General features: G+C 42.6%; 1 protein-coding gene across 1 annotated transcript in view; it reads left to right on the top strand.

Annotated features, from left to right (window-relative positions):
* The first annotated feature begins 695 nt into the window (after positions 1-695).
* Positions 696-21,227, top strand: part of LOC142699062 (uncharacterized) — a 55,467-nt gene continuing 34,935 nt past the window's right edge. The window contains exons 1-2 of the mRNA XM_075847977.1: positions 696-775; positions 1,756-2,473. Coding sequence (XP_075704092.1) covers positions 1,769-2,473 — 705 coding nt within the window. The 5' untranslated portion in view covers positions 696-775; positions 1,756-1,768. The remainder of the gene's footprint in view (positions 776-1,755; positions 2,474-21,227) is intronic.

The raw sequence follows: 21,227 nt of genomic DNA, 5'->3' as shown, positions 1-21,227 counted from the left end.
AACTGGGGGGGGTGATGAAATGTCAGAGGGGGCCGCCCCCCCTTTTTTCAATGCCTCAGATGCTCGCGATCGACCGCAGCATTTGAGGGGTTAAACAGCTAGGAACAGCACGATCACTGCTCCTGACTGTTAGTCCCGGGTGTCCACTGTAAAACACAGCCGACACACGCAGCATATGGAGCGCACTCTAAACATCACCACCCGCACCCGGATGTAATAGCACATCACGGTGCACAAAGGGGTTAATGTTCTCTTTTACGCAAAAATAATAATTGCAAGAAATTGGATGGCTGGTAAATCCCCAATTGTTATGGATTGGTTGAAGTTGGTTAAGACAATTAAAGAATATGAGAAAATAAGAGCAGACAAGAAAAATTGTATAAAAAAGTGGGAGGAAATATTGGGGATATGGAATTGATTGGTGTTCTATAGGAAGGTATAATTATTATTTTATCATAAGAAGGTTATAATTTTATGGTACTTAATGATCTTTGGGGTGGGAGGGGGATGGGATTGGGGAGATATATGTTGTCTGATGTAAATTGTGCAGATAAATTGTTGAGCATTATGATATTTATAATCACTGGATATTGAAATGTTGTAATGTTTTTATTACTGAAATTCAATAAAGATATGAGAAAAAAAACAAAAACATTTGATGTGTGTTAGACTGTAAGGTAAGTGTGAGGTCGTCGCTCTCACTTGACTTTTTCTTGAGTCCTGTGACTTCTAGAAATCTTGCTTTATCCAGAAGCTTCAGATCCACGATTCAGAGGTAAGAGGAGAACATGTAGAATGTTTCTTGTGAAGTATTGCAGCGAGTTCCATGTGCTGCCACTGTAAGAATGTTTCTCTTTCACCCTCTTACTGGGTTAGATTCTAAGGTCAGGCGCAATAAATGAAATACAAGATTGAGTGTATGAAAATGTATATTGTATAAAGAGTGAAATGACTGTTAGTTATTCTGAGACTTCTATGGAGATTTGTACATAGCGACAGCCATAAACAATGACCTTTACAGAGACACTTTTTCCTTATCATCAATAATTACATGACAGGTTATAGTTACCATCCATGGTCTCCCCACACTCCAGGAAGTCTCCTTTCCAGTATGTCCCTCCTCAAGTGGCCTCCCAAGTGGCTGCCCTCATGTCATGCTTGGGTCTTTTATGCCCCCTTGTCTGCCCCTCTTAGAGACAAATAGTGTGACCTTCCTGATAAAAAGAACTTCCCCCCTCATGTAACATGCGGATATAGAATACTGGTGCCACTTATCAACCACCTTTAGCATTTATGACATCCTGAGTTTGTCCATGGGTAAGACTGGGTTCACACTACTGGTTAGCACCTGTAAGACATACCTGTGAACCTCTGGGTCATTTATTGTGAGAATCAGGGTAAACAATAGGAATCTTGCAAACTGATGAGACGCATTTCATTAAGAAATGCAACTATACCCATCTTTGATTTACCCAAATAAAATACCCTATATAATATTACATATAATCTTATATGTGGCTTTCATTTTCTGAAACCTTTAAATTCTTACACCACCAGAGGGCGCAGTGTAGAGGAGTGCCGCTGTCTCCTCTGGCTGCACTGTCCTGTCTCTGCCTTGGGAGGGCGCTCTTCATGCAGTTATCACATGTTTATTGGGGAGGGGGCTGATAATTGAGGACAGAGAAGTCTAGAATCTATTTTCTTTTTGGAAGATGATTTAGAAACAAGTAACCACACGATGATTTCTCGCCTCAGCAGATTTGTGGATATGAAGATCATGAATAGAAAACATCAGACATTCTGTGTGGACACAAATCAAGAGCTCAGAAATGCTTTGGACACCTGGGATTTGGTGGAAGAAGACGTCTTAGGAGCCTGTGTCCCTTATTTCATCCAGGAGAAGGTGGCTGAAGATCTCTTCACTTATACGGATGTTTTTCAGAAAGCCATTCTGAGTAGCCTGTTACCATCTCAATACAACGCCGCCATGTGCCGCTTCTTCATCAGAGTCATTCAGTACAGAAGAGACGCGGCACACTACCTGAAGGAATATATAATCAATGTGCTATGTGAGCACTTGAAGGTGGAGTACATGAAGGGACAATACTATTCCTACGCCATGACTAAGAAGGTTATTGTCTGGCTGAGCATCCTCCATCTTGAAGCGGTGCTCGGGGAACTGAGATACAACATCGTTTATGAGGATTTCAATGCTGCCATTGTCGACACTTTGACAGAAGTGACATCTCTGTGTGCTACAGTCATCATGCCACACATCTTGGACATGCTGCCAGTGCTGGGCCAAGTGGTCAAAAATGCTCCTGACCAACTATCTAAGGAGACGTTGTGCTATGCTATAAGACGTTTATGCGGCAGCATCCAAGAATATATTGTGAAGGGTGGCAGCTGCAAAGTGCAACTTATGAAGGCCATAAGCAACATGAAGGCCAACATTTCCACCTGGTTGCCTGATGTCCATGCTGAGCTTCAAGACTCCACCAAAGTTGCCCTGGAATTCTTTACTGTACCCGAATCATCGGAAAACCAGCCGACCGAGCCAGGCAATGACGAGTTACAGACCCTTCCTCACGCCGAGCTCCTAGAAAAGTACAGGGAGCAATTTGCTGCGGAGAATAAGGAACTGGAAGATACAGAGAAGCAGCGTATTGGGATGAACATGCTTGTGACATCTCTGGTATCTGGCAGGAAAATAACAAAAGATTTCCTTCAGTTTCTGCTCAATGCCCTGAAGAATGCGGACCCAAAGGCCAAAATGACAGCAGCTATGTTCTTCAATGAGGCTTTGAAGCATCCAAGACTTATAAAGCAGAAATACCAAGAGTGCGCAATCCAACATCTGCTGAAGATCAATAGAAGAGGACGATAACATCTTGTGCAGCATCGCCATGGAGGCACTGGGGAATGCCACCACCGGAGCTACAAGACTGGTGGAGAGCTACAAGAATAAGATCATTGCCCACATGGAGTTTAGACTATCAAAAACCAGCAGCATCAAGATCATCATGGCGGCACTGAGGGCGCTGTCCTCCATTATCAGACGCCTGAAGCTTTCTGTCCTCAGTAGACAATTCATTAAAATATCCCGGGAGCATATGGACTATCCGGATGGAGAAGTCCAGATTGCGGCCATAAACCTGTTAAGGGATCTGACAGAGAGCTGCCGCCTTCTGCTATTTGGATATTTTACAGACAAAGTCAGGAGCTGTATACCAACTTTACTCCTGAAATTACATAGTGACAACCAGGAGATAGTAGCAGCCAGTACTTCATCTCTGCAGAGCTGCCTCTCCTACATCAAAGGAACCAACATTCGGGGATTTTTCCGGACGGAAATCTCTCCAAACATCAATGACCTGAAATCCATCTACAGCTGTCTGGCTCATAACCACCCAAAATTGATGAAGACCATGCTCCTCCAGATCCCAAGCTATCTGGTCAACTCAGAGGACAAGGAGGCTGTAGTCAGACATGTTGAATTTCTTAAAGATGCCATCAACCATGATGTCATGTAAGACCTGGACTTATATAGTCTCAGCCTAGCTCTGGCCACACTGCACTGCGAAGGCTTCTCATGTAATATCAGAAAAGCAAATGAAAGGGCCGTCTCCATTCTGGCCACCAAGTGGTTTTACATCGGCAGTGCCAACAAATAAAATGCATTTATCAGGGATGAACCGCTGAGGACAGAGACATCAAGGTTGTAGATCACTTCCCCATGTACTATCCAATGGTTGTGAACATCAATATCAGCTGTCAAGACTTGAACATCAATATTAACATCTAGGGGGCAGAGCTTGCAGTCTGACTTGCGAACGAGCCTCAGGCCTACATCGAGGAGTGTGAACAAGGTGCAGACTCACCGGCCGGTGGAGTCCAGCGATGCCAGTTATCCGTCAACATTAGATGACGGAGACCAAGGACTTAGCTGGCGAGACAGACTATACAGTCAGTGTATGGGCAGCATGGTGGTGCAGTTTGGGGAATATGCCCGTCATCAGATCATAGAGACGGTGTATAATAACAACTCCACATATAATATACAGATGTAATGACACGTCAAAAAATAAAAGTCTACTCTGTTTTATATTGAAATTAATGGGTGTGCAGCCTGCAAGTGACTGAAGCTAATAAAAAGTATAGAGCACTCATTGTTTTTTATTGTAGACTAGATACTTGAATTTTTTACACTGAGATTCATATCGTAAAAGGTTTTTAAGCGGGTCACAAATGGTACAAAAGGTACACAAGAATAGAGGCCGAGCTGCAGTTCTGCTGAACGGCCGCTATGCAGTGGTCGGAACCATTTGCTTCCGGCAGTGTTGTCCAGTGCCCGGAGGCAGCTGGACTGGCAGATCGGTGCGGGGTCTCGTGTAGTAACAATTGTTTTCCCCATACATTACTGATGATTGCTCCTTGTGATACGCTGTATCGTCGATTGGCGCTGGTTTTAATGGTCAGTATCGGGACATCTAAAAGGACCTTTATTTCCTCAGACACCACCATAATTAGGCATTGGAACCAACCCTTCCACCTTAGCGGGTAAAGATTAACCATCTAAAAGGTTCACTATATACACATAAGGGCTAAAGGTGAAAACACAGAGGTGCTCACCATATATCCAGCGTATAACTGTGTCCTCCAAATCTTAGGAGTGCATGGAGCAGGAGTTGTTCTAGATTCCTGTTTATATCCCAGACACGTTCATACCATTTTAGACAATGAATCGACATATCGCAAACTTGTGGCGAAACCAAGCACCACATGTAAAGAACCTTTAAAAAATCTGCTAGAAGAAGGAATTGAATTAGAAGTATTAGCCAAGAAACAGGCTGAATACTTACTGATAGAATTCCCTATTGTTCCCATATTCCATGGGATGCCAAAAATCCATAACTTTTCATGGTCTTGAAACTTGGGTTATCTGTGACATAGTTGGCTAGTACTCCTGCAAACAGTCCTGCCATCAGGGTAGTACCGCTGGTACTACTGTCAGGGGCCTGGCCACAAAAGTAAAATAAAGGGGGCAGCTGCCGCTCATCAAGGTTATGATCAGCGGTAATTGGTTTGTAGAAAGGAATGAGACCCATGCAGGGGCCAGAAGCAGCGGCCAGCTCTGCAACTTGGTGAGTGACTCTGTTTTAAAGCAGTAGATTCAGTTTAATTATTTTTTTATGTTGCCCCTTCTCTCCCACCTTCCCACCGGTCTCTCTCCCCTTCCCACCGGCCTCACTCCCCTTTCCACCGGTCTCTCTCCCCTTCCCCTCCCCAGACCCCGGTCAAGCGTCATATCCACTCTGGCCCAACTCCCGCCTCGGCCACCTTCCGTTCTCTTAGCCTACTCCTCCGCCCGCTCACAGAGTCCCTGGCACTTTGCTTCCTGCTCCCATCCCACGACTTTCCGTTTCCACCTCTCCAAATCCCCTAATAATGGGGGACCCAGATGTATTTCCTCAAATGGATTCCACTGACTGTATGAAGCCCAGAAATTTCTGATGGCGGGCCTGCCTGCATACCACATATTCCGGCAATCAAGGCAATGGAATTCCATTTGCGGAAATACACCAGGTATTCCAAATATCTACAAGAATTTATTTTAATGTGAGTGGAGTATCTGCGCTCACATAATTACTTCTGCCTTGATAGTGTTATTTTATTGCAGATAGAAGACGCCCTGATGGGGTCAAAATTTTCCCTCTCCATGGACAATTTGTTTATGACATGGTGGGAGAACAACATTTTTTCAGCCAATAATACCTTTTACGAGTGGATTGTGTGGGATGGACGATACATCGATCACTTTTTTTTTGTTTAGGGGTCGTGATGTGGCGTCTGTACCACCATTTATGGAATACAATAAAACCAATATATTTAATTTACAATGTTACAGGCTCGGCATCCATGGATTCTGTTACCTTCTTTGAGATTATGTTACAGGGGAATTGTAATACAGAAAAGGAATAATTTTGTGAACCCTCTTCGGGCACACAAAATTGTTGCTAATTAACATCCCCCATATGTCTACTTTAGTTTGGCATTGTTTTTTGAACATCCTTTTATTTTTCTATGACATCACAAGGCTTAGAACTTTAGCAGCAATTTCTCACATTTTCAAGAAAATTTCAAAAGGCCATTTTTACAGGGACCAGTTCTGTTGTGAAGTGGCTTTGAGGGCCTTATATATTAGAAACCCCCAAAAAGTCACCCCATTTTAAAAACTTCACCCCTCAAAGTATTCAAAACAGCATTTAGAAAATGTCTTAACCCTTTACACATTTCACAGGAATTAAAGCAAAGTAGAGGTGAAATTTACAAATTTCATATTTTTTTGCAGAAATACATTTTTAATACAATTTTTTTTATAACACAGAAGGTTTTACTAGAGAAATGCAACTCAATATTTGTTGCCCAGTTTCTGCAGTTTTAGGAAATATCCCACATGTGGCCCTAGCATGCTACTGGACTGAAGCACCGGCCTCAGAAGTAAAGGAGCACCTAGTGGATTTTGGGGCCTTATTTTTGTTAGAATACATTTTAGGCACCATGTCAGGTTTGAAGGGCTCTTGCGGTTCCAAAACAGTCAAAATCCCCCAAAAGTGACCCCATCTGGGAAACTACACACCTCAAGGAAATTATCTAGGGGTACAGTGAGCATTTTTACCGCACAGGTTTTTTACAGAAATTATTGGAAGTAGGCCATGAAAATTAAAATCAACATTTTTTCAAAGAAAATGTAGGTTTAGCGATTTTTTTTCTCATTTTCACAAGGACTAAAGGAGAAAAAGCACCGTAAAATTTGTAAAGCAATTTCTCCCGAGTAAAAAAATACCCCACATGTGGTAATAAACGGTTGTTTGGAGACACGGCAGGGCTTAGAAGAGAAAGAGCGCTATTTGGCTTTTGGAGCTCAAATTTAGCAGGAATGGTTTGCGGAGGCCAGGTCACATTTACAAAGCCCCTGAGGGGACAAAACAGGGGAAAACCCCCACAAGTGACCCCATTTCGGAAACTACACCCATTGAGGAAATTATCTAGGGGTATAGTGAGTGTTTTGACTCCACAGGTTTTTTGCATAAATTATTGGAAGTAGGCCCTGAAAATGACAATCTAACTTATTTCAAAGAAAATGTAGGTTTAGCTAATTTTTTCTCATTTCCACAAAGACTGAAGGAGAAAAAGCACCATAAAATTTGTAAAGCAATTTCTCCCGAGTAAAACAATACCCCACATGTGTTAATAAACGGCTGTTTGGACACACGGCGAAGCTGAGAAGGGAAAGAGCGCTATTTGGCTTTTGGAGATCACATTAAGCAGGAATGGTTTGCGGAGGCCATGTCACATTTACAAAGCCCCTGAGGGGAAAAAACAATGACATTTTTTTCATTTTCGCAACAAATAAAGGAAAAAAAAGAACCCAAAATTTGTAAAGCAATTTCTCCCGAGTACGGCAATACCCCATATGTGGTCATAAACTGCTGTTTGGGCACACGGCAGGGCTCAGAAGGGAAGGACCACCATTTGGAGTGCAGATGTTGCTGGATTGGTTTCTGGGCGCCTGTGGGCCCAAAACAGTGGAAACCCCCCAGAAGTGACCCCATTTTGGAAACTACACCCCTCAATGCATTTACCTAGGGGTGTAGTAAGCATTTTAACCCTGCAGGTGATTGGCAGAAATTGGTGTGCACTCGATGTTGCAGAGTGAAAATGGGATTTTTTTCCATAGATATGCCAAAATGCGGTGCCCAGCTTGTGCCATCATAACAAGACAGCTCTCTAATTATTATGCTGGGTTTCCTGGTTTTAGAAACACATACATGTGGCCCTAATCTCTTGCCTGGACAGTCGACCAGGCTCAGGAGTGAAAGCGTACCATTTAAAATTGAGGCCTAATTTGGCGATTTACAAAGTATTGGTTCACAACTGCAGAGGCTCTGATGTGAAATAATAAAAATAAACCCCTGAGAAGTGACCCCATTATGGAAACTGCACCCCTCAAGGCATTTATTAAGGGGTGTAGTGAGCATTTTCACCCCACAGGTCTTTTCCATAAATGAATGCGCTGTGGATGGTGCAAATTCAAAATTTATATTTTTCCCTAGATATGCCATTCAGTAGCAAATATGTCGTGCCCAGCTTATGACACTGGAGAGACAAACCCCAAAAATTGCTAAAAGGGTTCTCCCGGGTATGACGATGCCATAAATGTGGAAGGAAACTGCTGTTTGGGGACGCTGTAGGGTTCAGATGGGAGGAAATGCCATTTGGCTTTTGGAGCGTGGATTTTGCTTGGTAGTAGTTTTGTTTGGAGTCTTACTGGTGTTTCCGTTTATAATGTGGGGGCATATGTAAGCCGGGCAGGGTATAAAAGGGGCATAGTCAGGTGGTATAATAATGGGGTAAAAAACCCAATAAAATGATCCATAGATGTGTGTTACGCTGTGACACAATCCTTTCTGCACAGGCCAGTGTCGCACTGATATATGGCGTCCTTTCTTATCCCCCTTTTGGTCCACACTCCGCGCCTTTGCAGTTTGGGGAATTTTGCTGGGAAGTGTTGTCCTGGTATAATACGGGCACCCTCGCTTCCAGCGGATATGTTTGGGCCCTCCCTTTCCTGGTTCCCTAATTTTAGATCCTTGATAAATCGCCTCTTGGAACAGAAGAAATGTTCCCCTCGGGCACAACTGCATATTTTTTTATTTCCTGACTTATTGGAGCCATAACTAATTTTATTTTTCATAGACGTAGCGGTATGAGGGCTGGTTTGTTGCGGGACGAGCTGTAGTTATTATTGGTACCATTTTGGGGTACATGCAACTTTTTGATCACCTTTTATCCTATTTTTTGGGATGCCAGGTAAACCAAAAAACACAATTCTGGCACAGCTTTTTTCGTTTTTTGTATACAGCGTTCACCATGCGTTATAAATTACATGTTAACTTTATTCTGCGGGTCAGTACGATCCCGGCGATACCTAATTTATAGAACTTTTTCATGTTTTACAACTTTTTGCACAATAAAATTACTTTTGTAAAAAGAATGTATTTTTTCTGTCGCCAAGTTGTGAGAACCATAACTTTTAAAAAATTTTGTCGACGGAGCTGTATGAGGGCTTGTTTTTTGCGGGACGAGCTATAGTTTTTATAGGTACCATTTTTGGATACGTGCGACTTTTTGATCACTTTTTATTCTAATATTTGTAGGGCAAAGTGACCAAAAAACAGAAACTCTGGTAAAGTTTTTTACGGGGTTTTTTTTACACTGTTCACCGCGTGCAATAAATAATATAATATTTTGATACCTCCGGTCGTTACGGTCGTGGCGATACCAAATACATATGGTTTATTGTTATTTTTCAATAATAAAGGACTTGATAAGAGTAAAAGGGGGATTGTGTTTTATTTGATTACTTGAAACTTTTATTGTTTTCAAACTTTTATTTTTTGCACTTTTTTTTACACTTTTTTATACTTTTTTTACACTTTTTCTCAAGTCCCACTGGGGGACTTGAAGGTCCAACAGTCAGATTTTTTTTTTTTCTAATACATTGCACTACCTATGTAGTGCAATGTATTAGATCTGTCAGTCATTCACTGACAGCAAGCCGATTAGGCTTCGCCTCCCGGCAGGGCCTAAATCGGCTTCCGTAATGGCAGAGCAGGAAACCATTGTGTCTCCTGTTGCCATAACAGCAGTCACAAGTCCTGATTGCCTGTCAGGGCTGGCGATCTGCTAGTAACCGCTACGATGCAGCAATCGCTTTCGATTGCTGCATCGAAGGAGTTAATGGCAGGGATCGGAGCTAGCTCCGGTTCCTGCCGTTACAGGTGGATGTCAGCTGTACAGTACAGCTGACTTCCACCGCTGATGGCGCCGGATCAGCTCCTGACCCGGCGCCATCTTGCTAGCAGCTACGGAAGCCTATCAGGCTCCGCCGCCGGGCAGATCTTGACTGGCTTCGGTGCTAGGCAGACCGGGAGGCCAGTATTAGGCCTCCGGTTGCCATTGCAGCCACCGGAACCCCGGCAATTTCATTATTGGGGTTCCGATGAGCTGCAAACACCTTAAGTGCAGCGATCGCGTTTGAGCGCTGCACTTAAGGGGTTAATGGCAGGGATCGAAGCTAATTTCGGTCCCCGCCGTTACAGCCGGATGTCAGCTGTAAGATACAGCTGAGATCCGGTGATGGAAGGCACCGGCTCAGCTTCTGAGCCGCTCCCAAACATTCGGCGTATAGGTACGTCAAGACGCGGGAAGTCAATGCTTTCCATGACGTACCTATACGGCAAATGTCGGGAAGGGGTTAACAATGGATGTTAAGAAGGGCATCAAAACAAAGGACACAATAATCCATCTTGTTTAATAATAAATACTGAAGCACGAGAGATCAATTACCAGTTTCTTCAACGGCATAGAGCCAAAAGTTTGGAGAAATATCAAAACATTATTCAGAAAAAATGAACCCATGTTAAATCCGGATCCAGTCCTGACACAAATTGTGGGTAAAGGCAGCCCTTGGGTCACCTAGAGGATGAGATCTCTTAGTTACATGTTGTTACAAGTCTTTTCTACAGTGTCGCTAACAACAAAACTTGACTTTCCCAAAAAGTTTTTTATTTTTTCAAAAGTACTTACGATATTAATGCGTTTATAAAAATTGTACTAAGCATCATGTAATTTATGCCATTAAATGCAAACAATGTGATCGCGTGTATGTACGGATGTAGCCATCTTTATCTTGACTCGGATAACTTGCTGAAGCGTGATATCACACAACAAAAGTCGTTAAAAAGTCATTGAAAAAACACAGCCACTGTGTATTTAAAGAGGCTCTGTCACCACATTATAAGTGCCCTATCTTCTACATAATGTGATCGGCGCTGTAATGTAGATTACATCAGTGTTTTTTAATTAGAAAAATTATCATTTTTGACGGAGTTATGACCTTTATTAGCTTTATGCTAATGAGTTTCTCAATGGACAACTGGGCGTGTTTTACTATATGGCCAAGTGGGCGTTGTAAAGAGGAGTGTATGACGCTGACCAATCAGCGACCAATCAGCGTCATACACTTCTCTCCATTCATTTACACGGCAGATAGCGATATACTGTATCTATATCGCTATTTGCAGTCGCATAAACACACTATAACGCTACTCATGTGTCATGACAATGAATATACATTACCTCCAGCCAGGACGTGACGTGTATTCATTCTCCTGACCACTTCTGTAGCGTCTCTGTGATTTACAGCATAGCAGGGGTAGTCTCGCGAGATTACGCTGTAAACTGTCATTCACAGCGAGATCTCGCTGTGCTGTGCTGTAAATCACAGAGACGTGCAGAGAAGTGGTTTGGAGAATGAATACACATCACGTCCTGGCTGGAGGTAATGTATATTCATGGTCATGACACATGAGTAGCGTTATAGTGTGTTTATGTGACTGCACATAGCAATATAGATATATCGCTATCTGCAGAGTAAATGAATGGAGAGAAGTGTATGACGCTGATTTGTCACTGATTGGTCAGCGTCATACACTCCTCTGTACAACGCCCACTTGGTCATATAGTAAAACACGCCCAGTTGTCCATTGAGAAAGTCATTAGCATAAAGCTAAAATAGGTCATAACTCCGTCAAAAATTATCGTTTTTCTAAATAAAAAACACTGCTATAATCTACATTACAGCGCCAATCACATTATGTAGAAGATAGTGCACTTATAATGTGGTGACAGAGCCTCTTTAAGGCGTTGAAAGTCAAGATAAAGCCGGCTACATCTGTAGGGCGCACGATTAGAAACTTCAAAACGTGCATTGTAGAACACATTTCAGATACAAAAACAAAAAAAACCACTAATGCCTCTCTGGTGCAGAAAAACACTTCTTAGAAACACATAATGGTAATTTTTAAAGCTTATGGGGGAAATGTATTAACCTTTCTACGCCAGTTTTCTAAAAGAGGGCTTCCCAAAAGGGGGCAAGGTGACAGCAGCACAACAAATTTATAATAATTTACACCTGGCGTAAACTATAGTCGAAATCTACTCCTGCTAATAACTGGCAAAAATGTCACTATGTGGAGCGTAGCAAGGTAGAGGCCCATGCCAGGCTCCTCTCCGTCCCCTCTATCGGACAATTAAATAAAAAATGAATGCTCACCTCACCACTCCTCTTCTGGTCCCCTCATGTTCTCTCCGCAGCCTGCGGCTCAAACAATGCACTGATGACGTTGAGTGCTGTGTCGCATATAAAGTACCTGACGCTGCTCGGTGTCAGTGCATTGTATGGGCAGCAGGGAGCCTTAGGGGATCAAGGGGGAAGAAGAGAAGCGGAGAAAAGATTATACTTATTTTTTATTTTACATTATGTCTGATGGGTAGGGGGAATAGATGGAGCATGGCCGCGGTCGCTACATAACGATTGTGGCGCAAGAACGGCCGAAAGATGTGACACATTTAATAAATGTATTGCATCTTACTCCAACTTTCTTTATATTAAGACTGGCATATGAAATGCCATCTTAATAAATTCCCCCCAATGTTTTTATGGCCTTGAACAAGTGAAGAAACCAAAGACGGGTGGATATTGGAGAAGAAACTTCCTGAATAGGGAGGCGTTCTGCGATCTGCAGCTTCATACAAGATTCCCGAAGGGTCTTAATTGGAGGAATGATCTGTTATATGTTTACTTAAGTGGAATAACACTTACTACACAATGTATATATCAACGACATAGCATAACAGTCATTTTCCTCTCATAATATACAGTTTGATGACTTTTATGTCGATTTGTTTTTTAAATATTGCATATTTAAATATGGTGCTAAACTCCTGTTAAATAAAGATTCAGCTTCTCCCCTACTTGAGTAGCTGTGCAGCACCTGCACGAATTTGAGAATTTGCCTCTCTGGTCATGTGATCACAGGTCCTGCACACGTAACACAACAGCACTACACAAACTATTTATGCAGTTTGTTCACTAGATGGCAGCAAAGCACTGAAATGATATACACATACATGTTTACATAGGTGGCATACATGTTTACATAGGTGACGCGCTTGGTGCTCAACTTGTAAATAAAAACACAACAATCAAAAGTATCATCAACTATAAGTTTATAATCCATGCCCACCTGCGGCTGCTGCTACGCATATCCTCACCATTGTGGTCGGACAGTCTGAAGGTGACAGTGGAGAGGATTATTTTCAGACACTTCTACACTGGTTTGGACTGGTTCACTGGTTTCTCAGTTTGATCGGCTGCTTGTCTCATTTGAATTAAGAACCTCCTGAGCTCAGGACAAGGGGCAAATAACAGAAAAAGTCTCTGTCCACCTGCAGCAAAATGGACAAAGTGGTTTCCCCCATTCCTCACACTGGCCCCAGAAGAAACTGCTATGGCGAAATTGCAGTTGGCAACATGTTGTCAGCAATCCTGTATTTAATAGAAGAGCATGTTCTGCACTGTGTGACCGAGGCCTAAATCTTTTCATGCATAGTTTGAGCTCTCAGATTTTTTCAGGGACATATTATAAGATATGTAACAAACGTGGTGTTTCCTTCGAGGATTCTTATAACATTTAAAAAACACAGGGAAATATGACCTGGACATCCACAGACCCTTCCCCCCTGCCCTTTCTCATTAGTTACAACTTGTCAATAAATATGTCCTCCTGTATAACATTTTATATATGAGTAGGAAATGTCCCTACAAATTAGAAAAGATTTGGTCCCGATGGGTTAAGCTGAAAGGAACGGCTACGTAACTTGTAGCTCAAATGTGAGGGAAATCATTATCTATCCTTACAACTAAGGCTTCGTTCACATCGGCGTTGGGACTCCGTTCATGGGTTCCGTCTGACCTTTTCGCCAGGGGAACCCATGAACGGACTCCAAACTGAAACCATAGGTTTCCGTTTGCCTCACCATTGATTTTAATGGTGACGGATTCGGTGCAAATGGTTTCCATTTGTCACCGTTGTGCAAGGGTTCTGTTATTTTGACGGAATAAATACCATAGTCGACTGTGCTATTCATTCTGTCAAAACGATGGAACCCTCACACAACGGTGATAAACGGAAACCATTTGCACCGGATCCGTCACCATTGAAATCCATGGTGATGCAAACGGAAACCTATGGTTTCTGTTTGTTTCAGTTTGGATTCCGTTCATGGGTTCCTCTGACGGAAAGGTTCGACGGAACCCATGAACAGAGTCCTGATGCAGATGTGAATGAAGCCTTAGATGAGGAAATGGACGCTTCTCTGTGTGACTGGTTGGGTTTGTTGGTTAAATAGAATTCAATGTGTTATTATTTGCTTTTCATGCTTTGTAGTTTTTTTGTCCGTTTTTTTTTTTGCAAAATTATAAATTAAACCTTTGAAAAGTGAAAAAAAAATGGCAGGAAAACAGTTAACAATTTTCAGATTACTATTCAGATCACTAAAATTCTAATGCCAATTTAATAAAATGTGGTGAAAATCCATATGTGAACATACTCTAATTGAAGCTGAAGGATCTCCAGCTCGTCTTGGTGGCCGTACAACTTATTTTTCCTTTTTGTACACAATCCCCCCCGGTACTATATTGTAAAGCTTAGACGCTGTTTTCTTATTTTCTCCTGTATGTATTCTGTCGTATTAGGCAATGTGAGCATTGTGTATTTTTTATATGGCTCCCATTAGTGGAATGAAGGGAAAACTTTTCCATAAGGGAGAGATGTGGGAAGGTTTTTCCTGCTTTCCTCTGATGGGATCAGATACAACAGCGATCAAACTGACCTGACAATACAAGCACGTGATACAGCCTGGAATGGAGAACATCAGTATATTGTAAAGGTTTTTTTTTTTTTTATGTTTTGTGGCCATATAAACCCATTTAAATGTTCCTGGAAAACTCCTTGAAATATGTAGTAAATTTCATTTAGTGTTAAAGGGAATGTGTTGCCAGAAAACATGTTTTTTTTTTTTAAATTAAACATTTAGTGTGTGGGTGATTAAACATTGTTCAAATTTTTTTTATTTTTTTCACGAGTCAGGAAATATTATAAATTAATTCTAATTTATAATACTACCCATTTTTGGTCACTAGATGGAGCTATTCCCAAAATTGCAGCATTGCAACATTGGGTTAAAAGCCCTCGCTCTAGTGAGCTCTCAGCATCCCCCCCTCCTTTATCCTGGCTAGTGCCGGGATAAACGAGGGGTTTGAACGGTGTAACCTCCTACACTGTGTGTCGCCATTTTTTGAGCTAACACACAGTGTAGTAGGTTTACATACAGTAGTAAACACACACAAACACGAACATACATTGAAATCTCTTACCTGCTCCTGCCGCCGCGGCTCCCTCCGGCCTGTCCGCTCCGTTTGCTGCCGCTGGTCCAAGTGCACAAATCCAGAAGCCGCGACCGGAAGTAGTAATATTACTGTCCGGCCGCTACATCCGGTCCACAGGAAAATGGCGCCGGACGGCGCCAATTTCGAATTGGACTGTGTGGGAGCGGCGCATGCGCAGTTCCCACACAGACGCCGTACACTGAAGTCAATGGGACGGGAGCCGTTCGCAGTCCCTATGGGACTGTGGCTGCCGTATTCCATGTCTGTATGTGTCGTTAATCGACACAGACAGAAATGGAACAAAAAATGGCAGCCCCCATAGGGAAGAAAAAGTGTAAAAATAAGAAAAAGTAAAACACAAACACACAAATGAATATAAACGTTTTTAATAAAGCACTAACATCTTTAACATATAAAAAAATAATTTGTGATGACACTGTTCCTTTAAGTACACTGTATTATTAGGGCACTGTACTATAGCAGTATTGTATTGTATGGTGCTAATATTGTTTGACACTTATTTTGGCTCCCAGCAGTGTGTTCGGTCCGGAACTTGCGGCCGAAATACGTTCCGTCCATTACGGACGTAATGTGCTCGTGTGAATCCAGCCTTACTCTCGTCAGACTTTCCTCTATTCAAATTTAATTTCTCTAACGGCAAAAGAGAGAAAATCTCAACATATTCATCACGCCAAATACGATCTCTAATCTCCGTCTTAAGGGAGCTCTCAAAACAAACATTTGGCTAACCGAACCCCATGCAGTTGAACCGCCACAGGAGCGCCAGACCCACCAGCACTCCCAGTGACTTTAGAACCTAGCGCCGCAGCCCCAGATACCGAACCGTACCATGCCGCAACAGGAGAAGGAGCAAGGGGGACCACAGGTGGTGGGACCTCACGCTGCACCAAAGCCTCTCTAACACCAGCCAGTAATTGGGCCACTACCTGTCCCAGATCAGACAGTCAAGCTGGGGGCTCCTGACTATGGTGTGAGCAGGGCTCAGGAAGCCTTGACCTCCTAGCTAGTCTTGACTTGGGGATTAGCGGCATATCCCTGAGCACCCCTGATGGTAAGTCTGTTTAACTTTTACCTAACAATGTCCACCACCCCGGTCTCCTTCTGCTTTATGGGAGGCTTCTGTTCTCCCTGAGGTCATCTCAGGAGCAGGACGTAGAAGAATATTTATCACCGCTTAACTGCAGTAACTCTGCTCAATCTTTATTAAAACCATAAAGCAGTACAAAATGTTAAAAAAAAATGCAGCTCACCAAAAGACAATTAGGAAACAATGTAAGCGTCGTCTTTACCAAATCTTTACTTTTATCAATGAGAAAGGTTAAAACAACAAGCAATAGACAAACGACAATTACAGAGAGAGAAGAAAAAAATTGAATGGTCGGGCACTACAGCGAGGTAGCAGAGTGGAGGGAGTTAGCGGTCAACTACTCAGAAAATGCCTGAGATTACTTCAACAATCGGCAGAGTTGCTGGATTCTGAATATCAGTGAATGTGGCCAAATATTTAGATTTGTACCGGGGAATTGTAGACTTCCAATGTCTAGGCACAACCTAGTCTGAATAAATGGAGGAGAACCTTCTTCTGGAAAGAAATAGATCTAGAGAGAATGGAGCGGAGAGGGCATGTTCAAAGAGAGCATTTATTGCCAACCAAAATGGTGCGATGTGCCTACAATCCCATCAGATGTCAGTAAGCGTACCTACCATTCCCCCACAGCTCCAACATGTCTCCAAACACTCCATGGGTAAAGCCCATGGAGGACCACCAGGACTCCTGAACCAACATGTATGTAAAAGTTTTCCTAGTTTTGCACAATAAAAACACTTTTTAATTTTTTTACAAAATAATTTGTTTTTGTGACGCTGCATTCGAAGATGAACTGCATAGTTTTTCAACTAATCTGGTCCCCATGGCAGAAACATGTCTTTCCATCTGGCACCTCCAGCAGACTCCTTTCAGTCTAGTTTGATTTCTTTTACCTCGGAGTTCCTTTTTTTCCCTTTTTTTAATTTCTTCTCTCCCCCTTTTTTTGAACTATTTCTAACAGGGGCTGTGCAGGATTAGAAAAATATGGCTGCTTTCTTCCAGAAACAGCACCACACCTATCCACAGGTTGTATTTGGTATTGCAGGTTTGCTCCATTGAAGTGAATGGTAATGAGCTGTAATACCACACACTACCTATGGACAGGTGTGGTGCTGGTTTTTGGAGAAAGCAGACAAGTTATCTTATCCTGGAGAACTCTTTGTCATGGATTGTTCTTGTGCGGAGATGCTCCCTGCATTATCCCTTTTCCTTTATGGCCGCTGATATGTACTATTCAGCTTTATGGCCTCTGTGGTAAGTACACTGCCAGTCATTAAAGGGTTAACACTTCAGACCACTGTGGGTGATGTCACAATGAACGAGGCGGCAGTGGTAAGAAACTCCTGTAGCAATGATGATGAATGCGCTGATGTCATAAATACAAATGTTTATGACATAAAGAAGATTCCATATTAGAAGGTTTTACTGCCACATTTAGCGCCATATTGGATGGGACTGAGGACCTTGAGCTTGACTTCCCCACCAATGTCGACCTGATGTAATTTGTACGTTCTAGCAGGGAAACCCTTCACCCAAGAGCACTTCTTCATCACAGTGATGCCATCCTCTTCATACGGGTTGTCTGTAATAGAGGAGGTTTCCAGCAGGAGATCCCCCCTATTGGCCGGAGCGGAGACAGGTGCTACAAGGAGGCATCTGGAGGACCCGTCTCATCCGTGGATCACCCATTCATTTTAATGGGTGCCCAGGAAGAGAGACATCCGCCTTGCCAACCAGATCAGCCGATTTATGTGTTTTATGTCGTTCGTTCATTGTATTGTCTTTCCTTGAAAATCTGAGAAAACGTCCAAATTCTGTTACAAATTCTATTTTGGCACCTGCTAAGCCTAGAGGAAGGGCAATCCTCCAGCCATGGTTTCCCTAGAGGTTTCCCCCACAGGGGGTTTTTCCTTTCCTGCGTGCTGGAGGGTGACTCTTCGTGAGTCGGAGGTTTGCCATTTTGAGTTTGGTCATATAATATAATAAAAGTTTTGACCATTTAACACCCAATTATAATGTTTTGTGTCTTTATTTTGCATTCTTTGGTTTGGTGATTGGGATTCTGGGTCTATCACATATCACAAAATCATAAGGCCGGACATCTACTTCCCACACTGACATAGAATGGAGACAACAAGCGTTGCAGCACTATTAAGTGTACACATCCTTACATTAAGATATTGTATTACGGTCTGTAGCCTTTGGGGGGAATATATTAACCTTTCTACAACAGTTTACTAGCGTAGAAAATTCACAAAATGCGCAAATGTTGAAATTTTAGGGGGCAAAAAATGAGCGGGGCTTAGCAGAAATGGCCAACAATTTTACTATAATTTACGCCAGTAACTGATGTAAATTATAGCAGAAATCTATATGTATAGTGCGGCCCAGATTTATCTCTGGGGGGCGTAACAAGGCAAAGGTCCGTGCCAGACCCATACCTCCCCCCAATCGGACTCTATGCCCCCCCCAATCAGACCATAAAATACATTTTAAAAATGTACTTTAAATGTACAGCAGGCCGCAGCACGTAGAAAGTACTGATGACAGGCCGCGTTGCAGCTAAAAGATGCGACACATTTATTAAGAGTCGTTCGCCTGTTAATAAATGTGTTGCATCTTACTCCAGCAAACTGTTTAATAGGACTGGTGTATGAAACGCCAGTATTAAAGGGAATGTATCGCTAGGAATTTATTTTTATTTTTTTCAGTTAAACAGTTAGTATATAAGTGATTACACATTGTTTTAATTTTTTTAATTTTTTCACAATTCAGGAAATATTATAAATTAGATTCTAATTTATAACATTTCCATGTGCTGGTCACTAGAGGGAGCAAATCCCAAAATTGCAGCATTGGCATGTGGTAAAGCAACCTCATTGCCTTATGCTGCAAATTTGGAGTAGACACACTCGCTCTGCCCCAGCACACACCAGTAAACATACCTACCAACTTTCAAGTATCTAATCTAAGTAGTCTCTGCCCACACATAACCTGTTCAGCCCACTCAGTATTATGTTCCCATAGGACCCCCCACACAGTGTAATGACAAATAGCTGCCCCCATACAGTTTAATGCCCCCTTAGCTGCCCCTAGTACCAGTGCGCTGATATAAAGCGCCAGTGCCCATATAGATAGTGTCACACACAGTGCCCATGTAGATGGTGCCACACACCCCAGGTATTCCACTCCAGGAGGAGCCCCTGCTGTCACTGTCCATATATGGACAGTGACGTAAGGCATTCCCTATAGGAGCAGAATCCCTGTCCAGAGCGTCGGCCACACTGTGGCCAGGGATCGCACTCCAGGAGGAGACCTTGATGTAATTGTACATATATGGACAGTGACGACAGGCAGGGCCGCACCTGCCATTAGGCGAGGTGAGGCAGCGGCCTCAGGCGGCGCCACCGAGCTAAAAACGGGGGGCGGCATGTGTTACTATACTGACTGTAAAGTGCCGCATGTGTTACTATACTGACTGTAAAGAGCAGCATGTGTTACAATACTGACTGTAAAGTGCCGCATGTATTACTATACTTACTGTAAAGTGCCGCATGTGTTACTATACTGACTGTAAAGTGCCGCATGTGTTACTATACTGACTGTAAAGTGCCGCATGTGTTACTATACTGACTGTAAAGTGCCGCATGTGTTACTATACTGACTGTAAAGTGCCGCATGTGTTACTATACTGACTGTAAAGAGCAGCATGTGTTACTATACTGACTGTAAAGTGCCGCATGTATTACTATACTGACTGTAAAGTGCCGCATGTGTTACTATACTGACTGTAAAGTGCCGCATGTGTTACTATACTGACTGTAAAGAGCAGCATGTGTTATAATACTGACTGTAAAGTGCCGCATGTATTACTATACTTACTGTAAAGTGCCGCATGTGTTACTATACTGACTGTAAAGTGCTGCATGCGTTACTATACTGACTGCAAAGTGCAGCGTGCGTTACTATACTGACTGTAAAGTGCCGCATGTGTTACTATACTGACTGTAAAGTGCCGCATGTGTTACTATACTGACTGTAAAGTGCCGCATGTGTTACTATACTGACTGTAAAGTGCCGCATGTGTTACTATACTGACTGTAAAGTGCCGCATGTGTTACTATACTGACTGTAAAGTGCAGCGTGCATTACTATACTGACTGTAAAGTGCCGCATGTGTTACTATATTGACTGTAAAGTGCCGCATGTGTTACTATACTGACTGTAAAGTGCAGCCTGCATTACTATACTGACTGTAAAGTGCAGCGTGCGTTACTATACTGACTGTAAAGTGCCGCATGTGTTACTATACTGACTGTAAAGTGCCGCATGTGTTACTATACTGACTGTAAAGTGCAGTGTGTGTTACTATACTGACTGTAAAGTGCCGCATGTGTTACTATACTGACTGTAAAGAGCAGCATGTGTTACTATACTGACTGTAAAGTGCAGCGTGCGTTACTATACTGACTGTAAAGTGCCGCATGTGTTACTATACTGACTGTAAAGTGCTGCATGTGTTACTATACTGACTGTAAAGTGCAGCGTGCGTTACTATACTGACTGTAAAGTGCTGCATGTGTTACTATACTGACTGTAAAGTGCAGCGTGCGTTACTATACTGACTGTAAAGTGCCGCATGTGTTACTATACTGACTGTAAAGTGCAGCGTGCGTTACTATACTGACTGTAAAGTGCTGCATGTGTTACTATACTGACTGTGAAGTGCCGCATGTGTTACTATACTGACTGTAAAGTGCC

Source organism: Rhinoderma darwinii, unplaced genomic scaffold (genome assembly GCF_050947455.1).
Source record: "Rhinoderma darwinii isolate aRhiDar2 unplaced genomic scaffold, aRhiDar2.hap1 Scaffold_122, whole genome shotgun sequence".
Classification (NCBI taxonomy): domain Eukaryota; kingdom Metazoa; phylum Chordata; class Amphibia; order Anura; family Rhinodermatidae; genus Rhinoderma; species Rhinoderma darwinii.
Note: the sequence above shows the minus strand (reverse complement) of the source record. Positions and strands in the feature narration are given on the sequence as shown.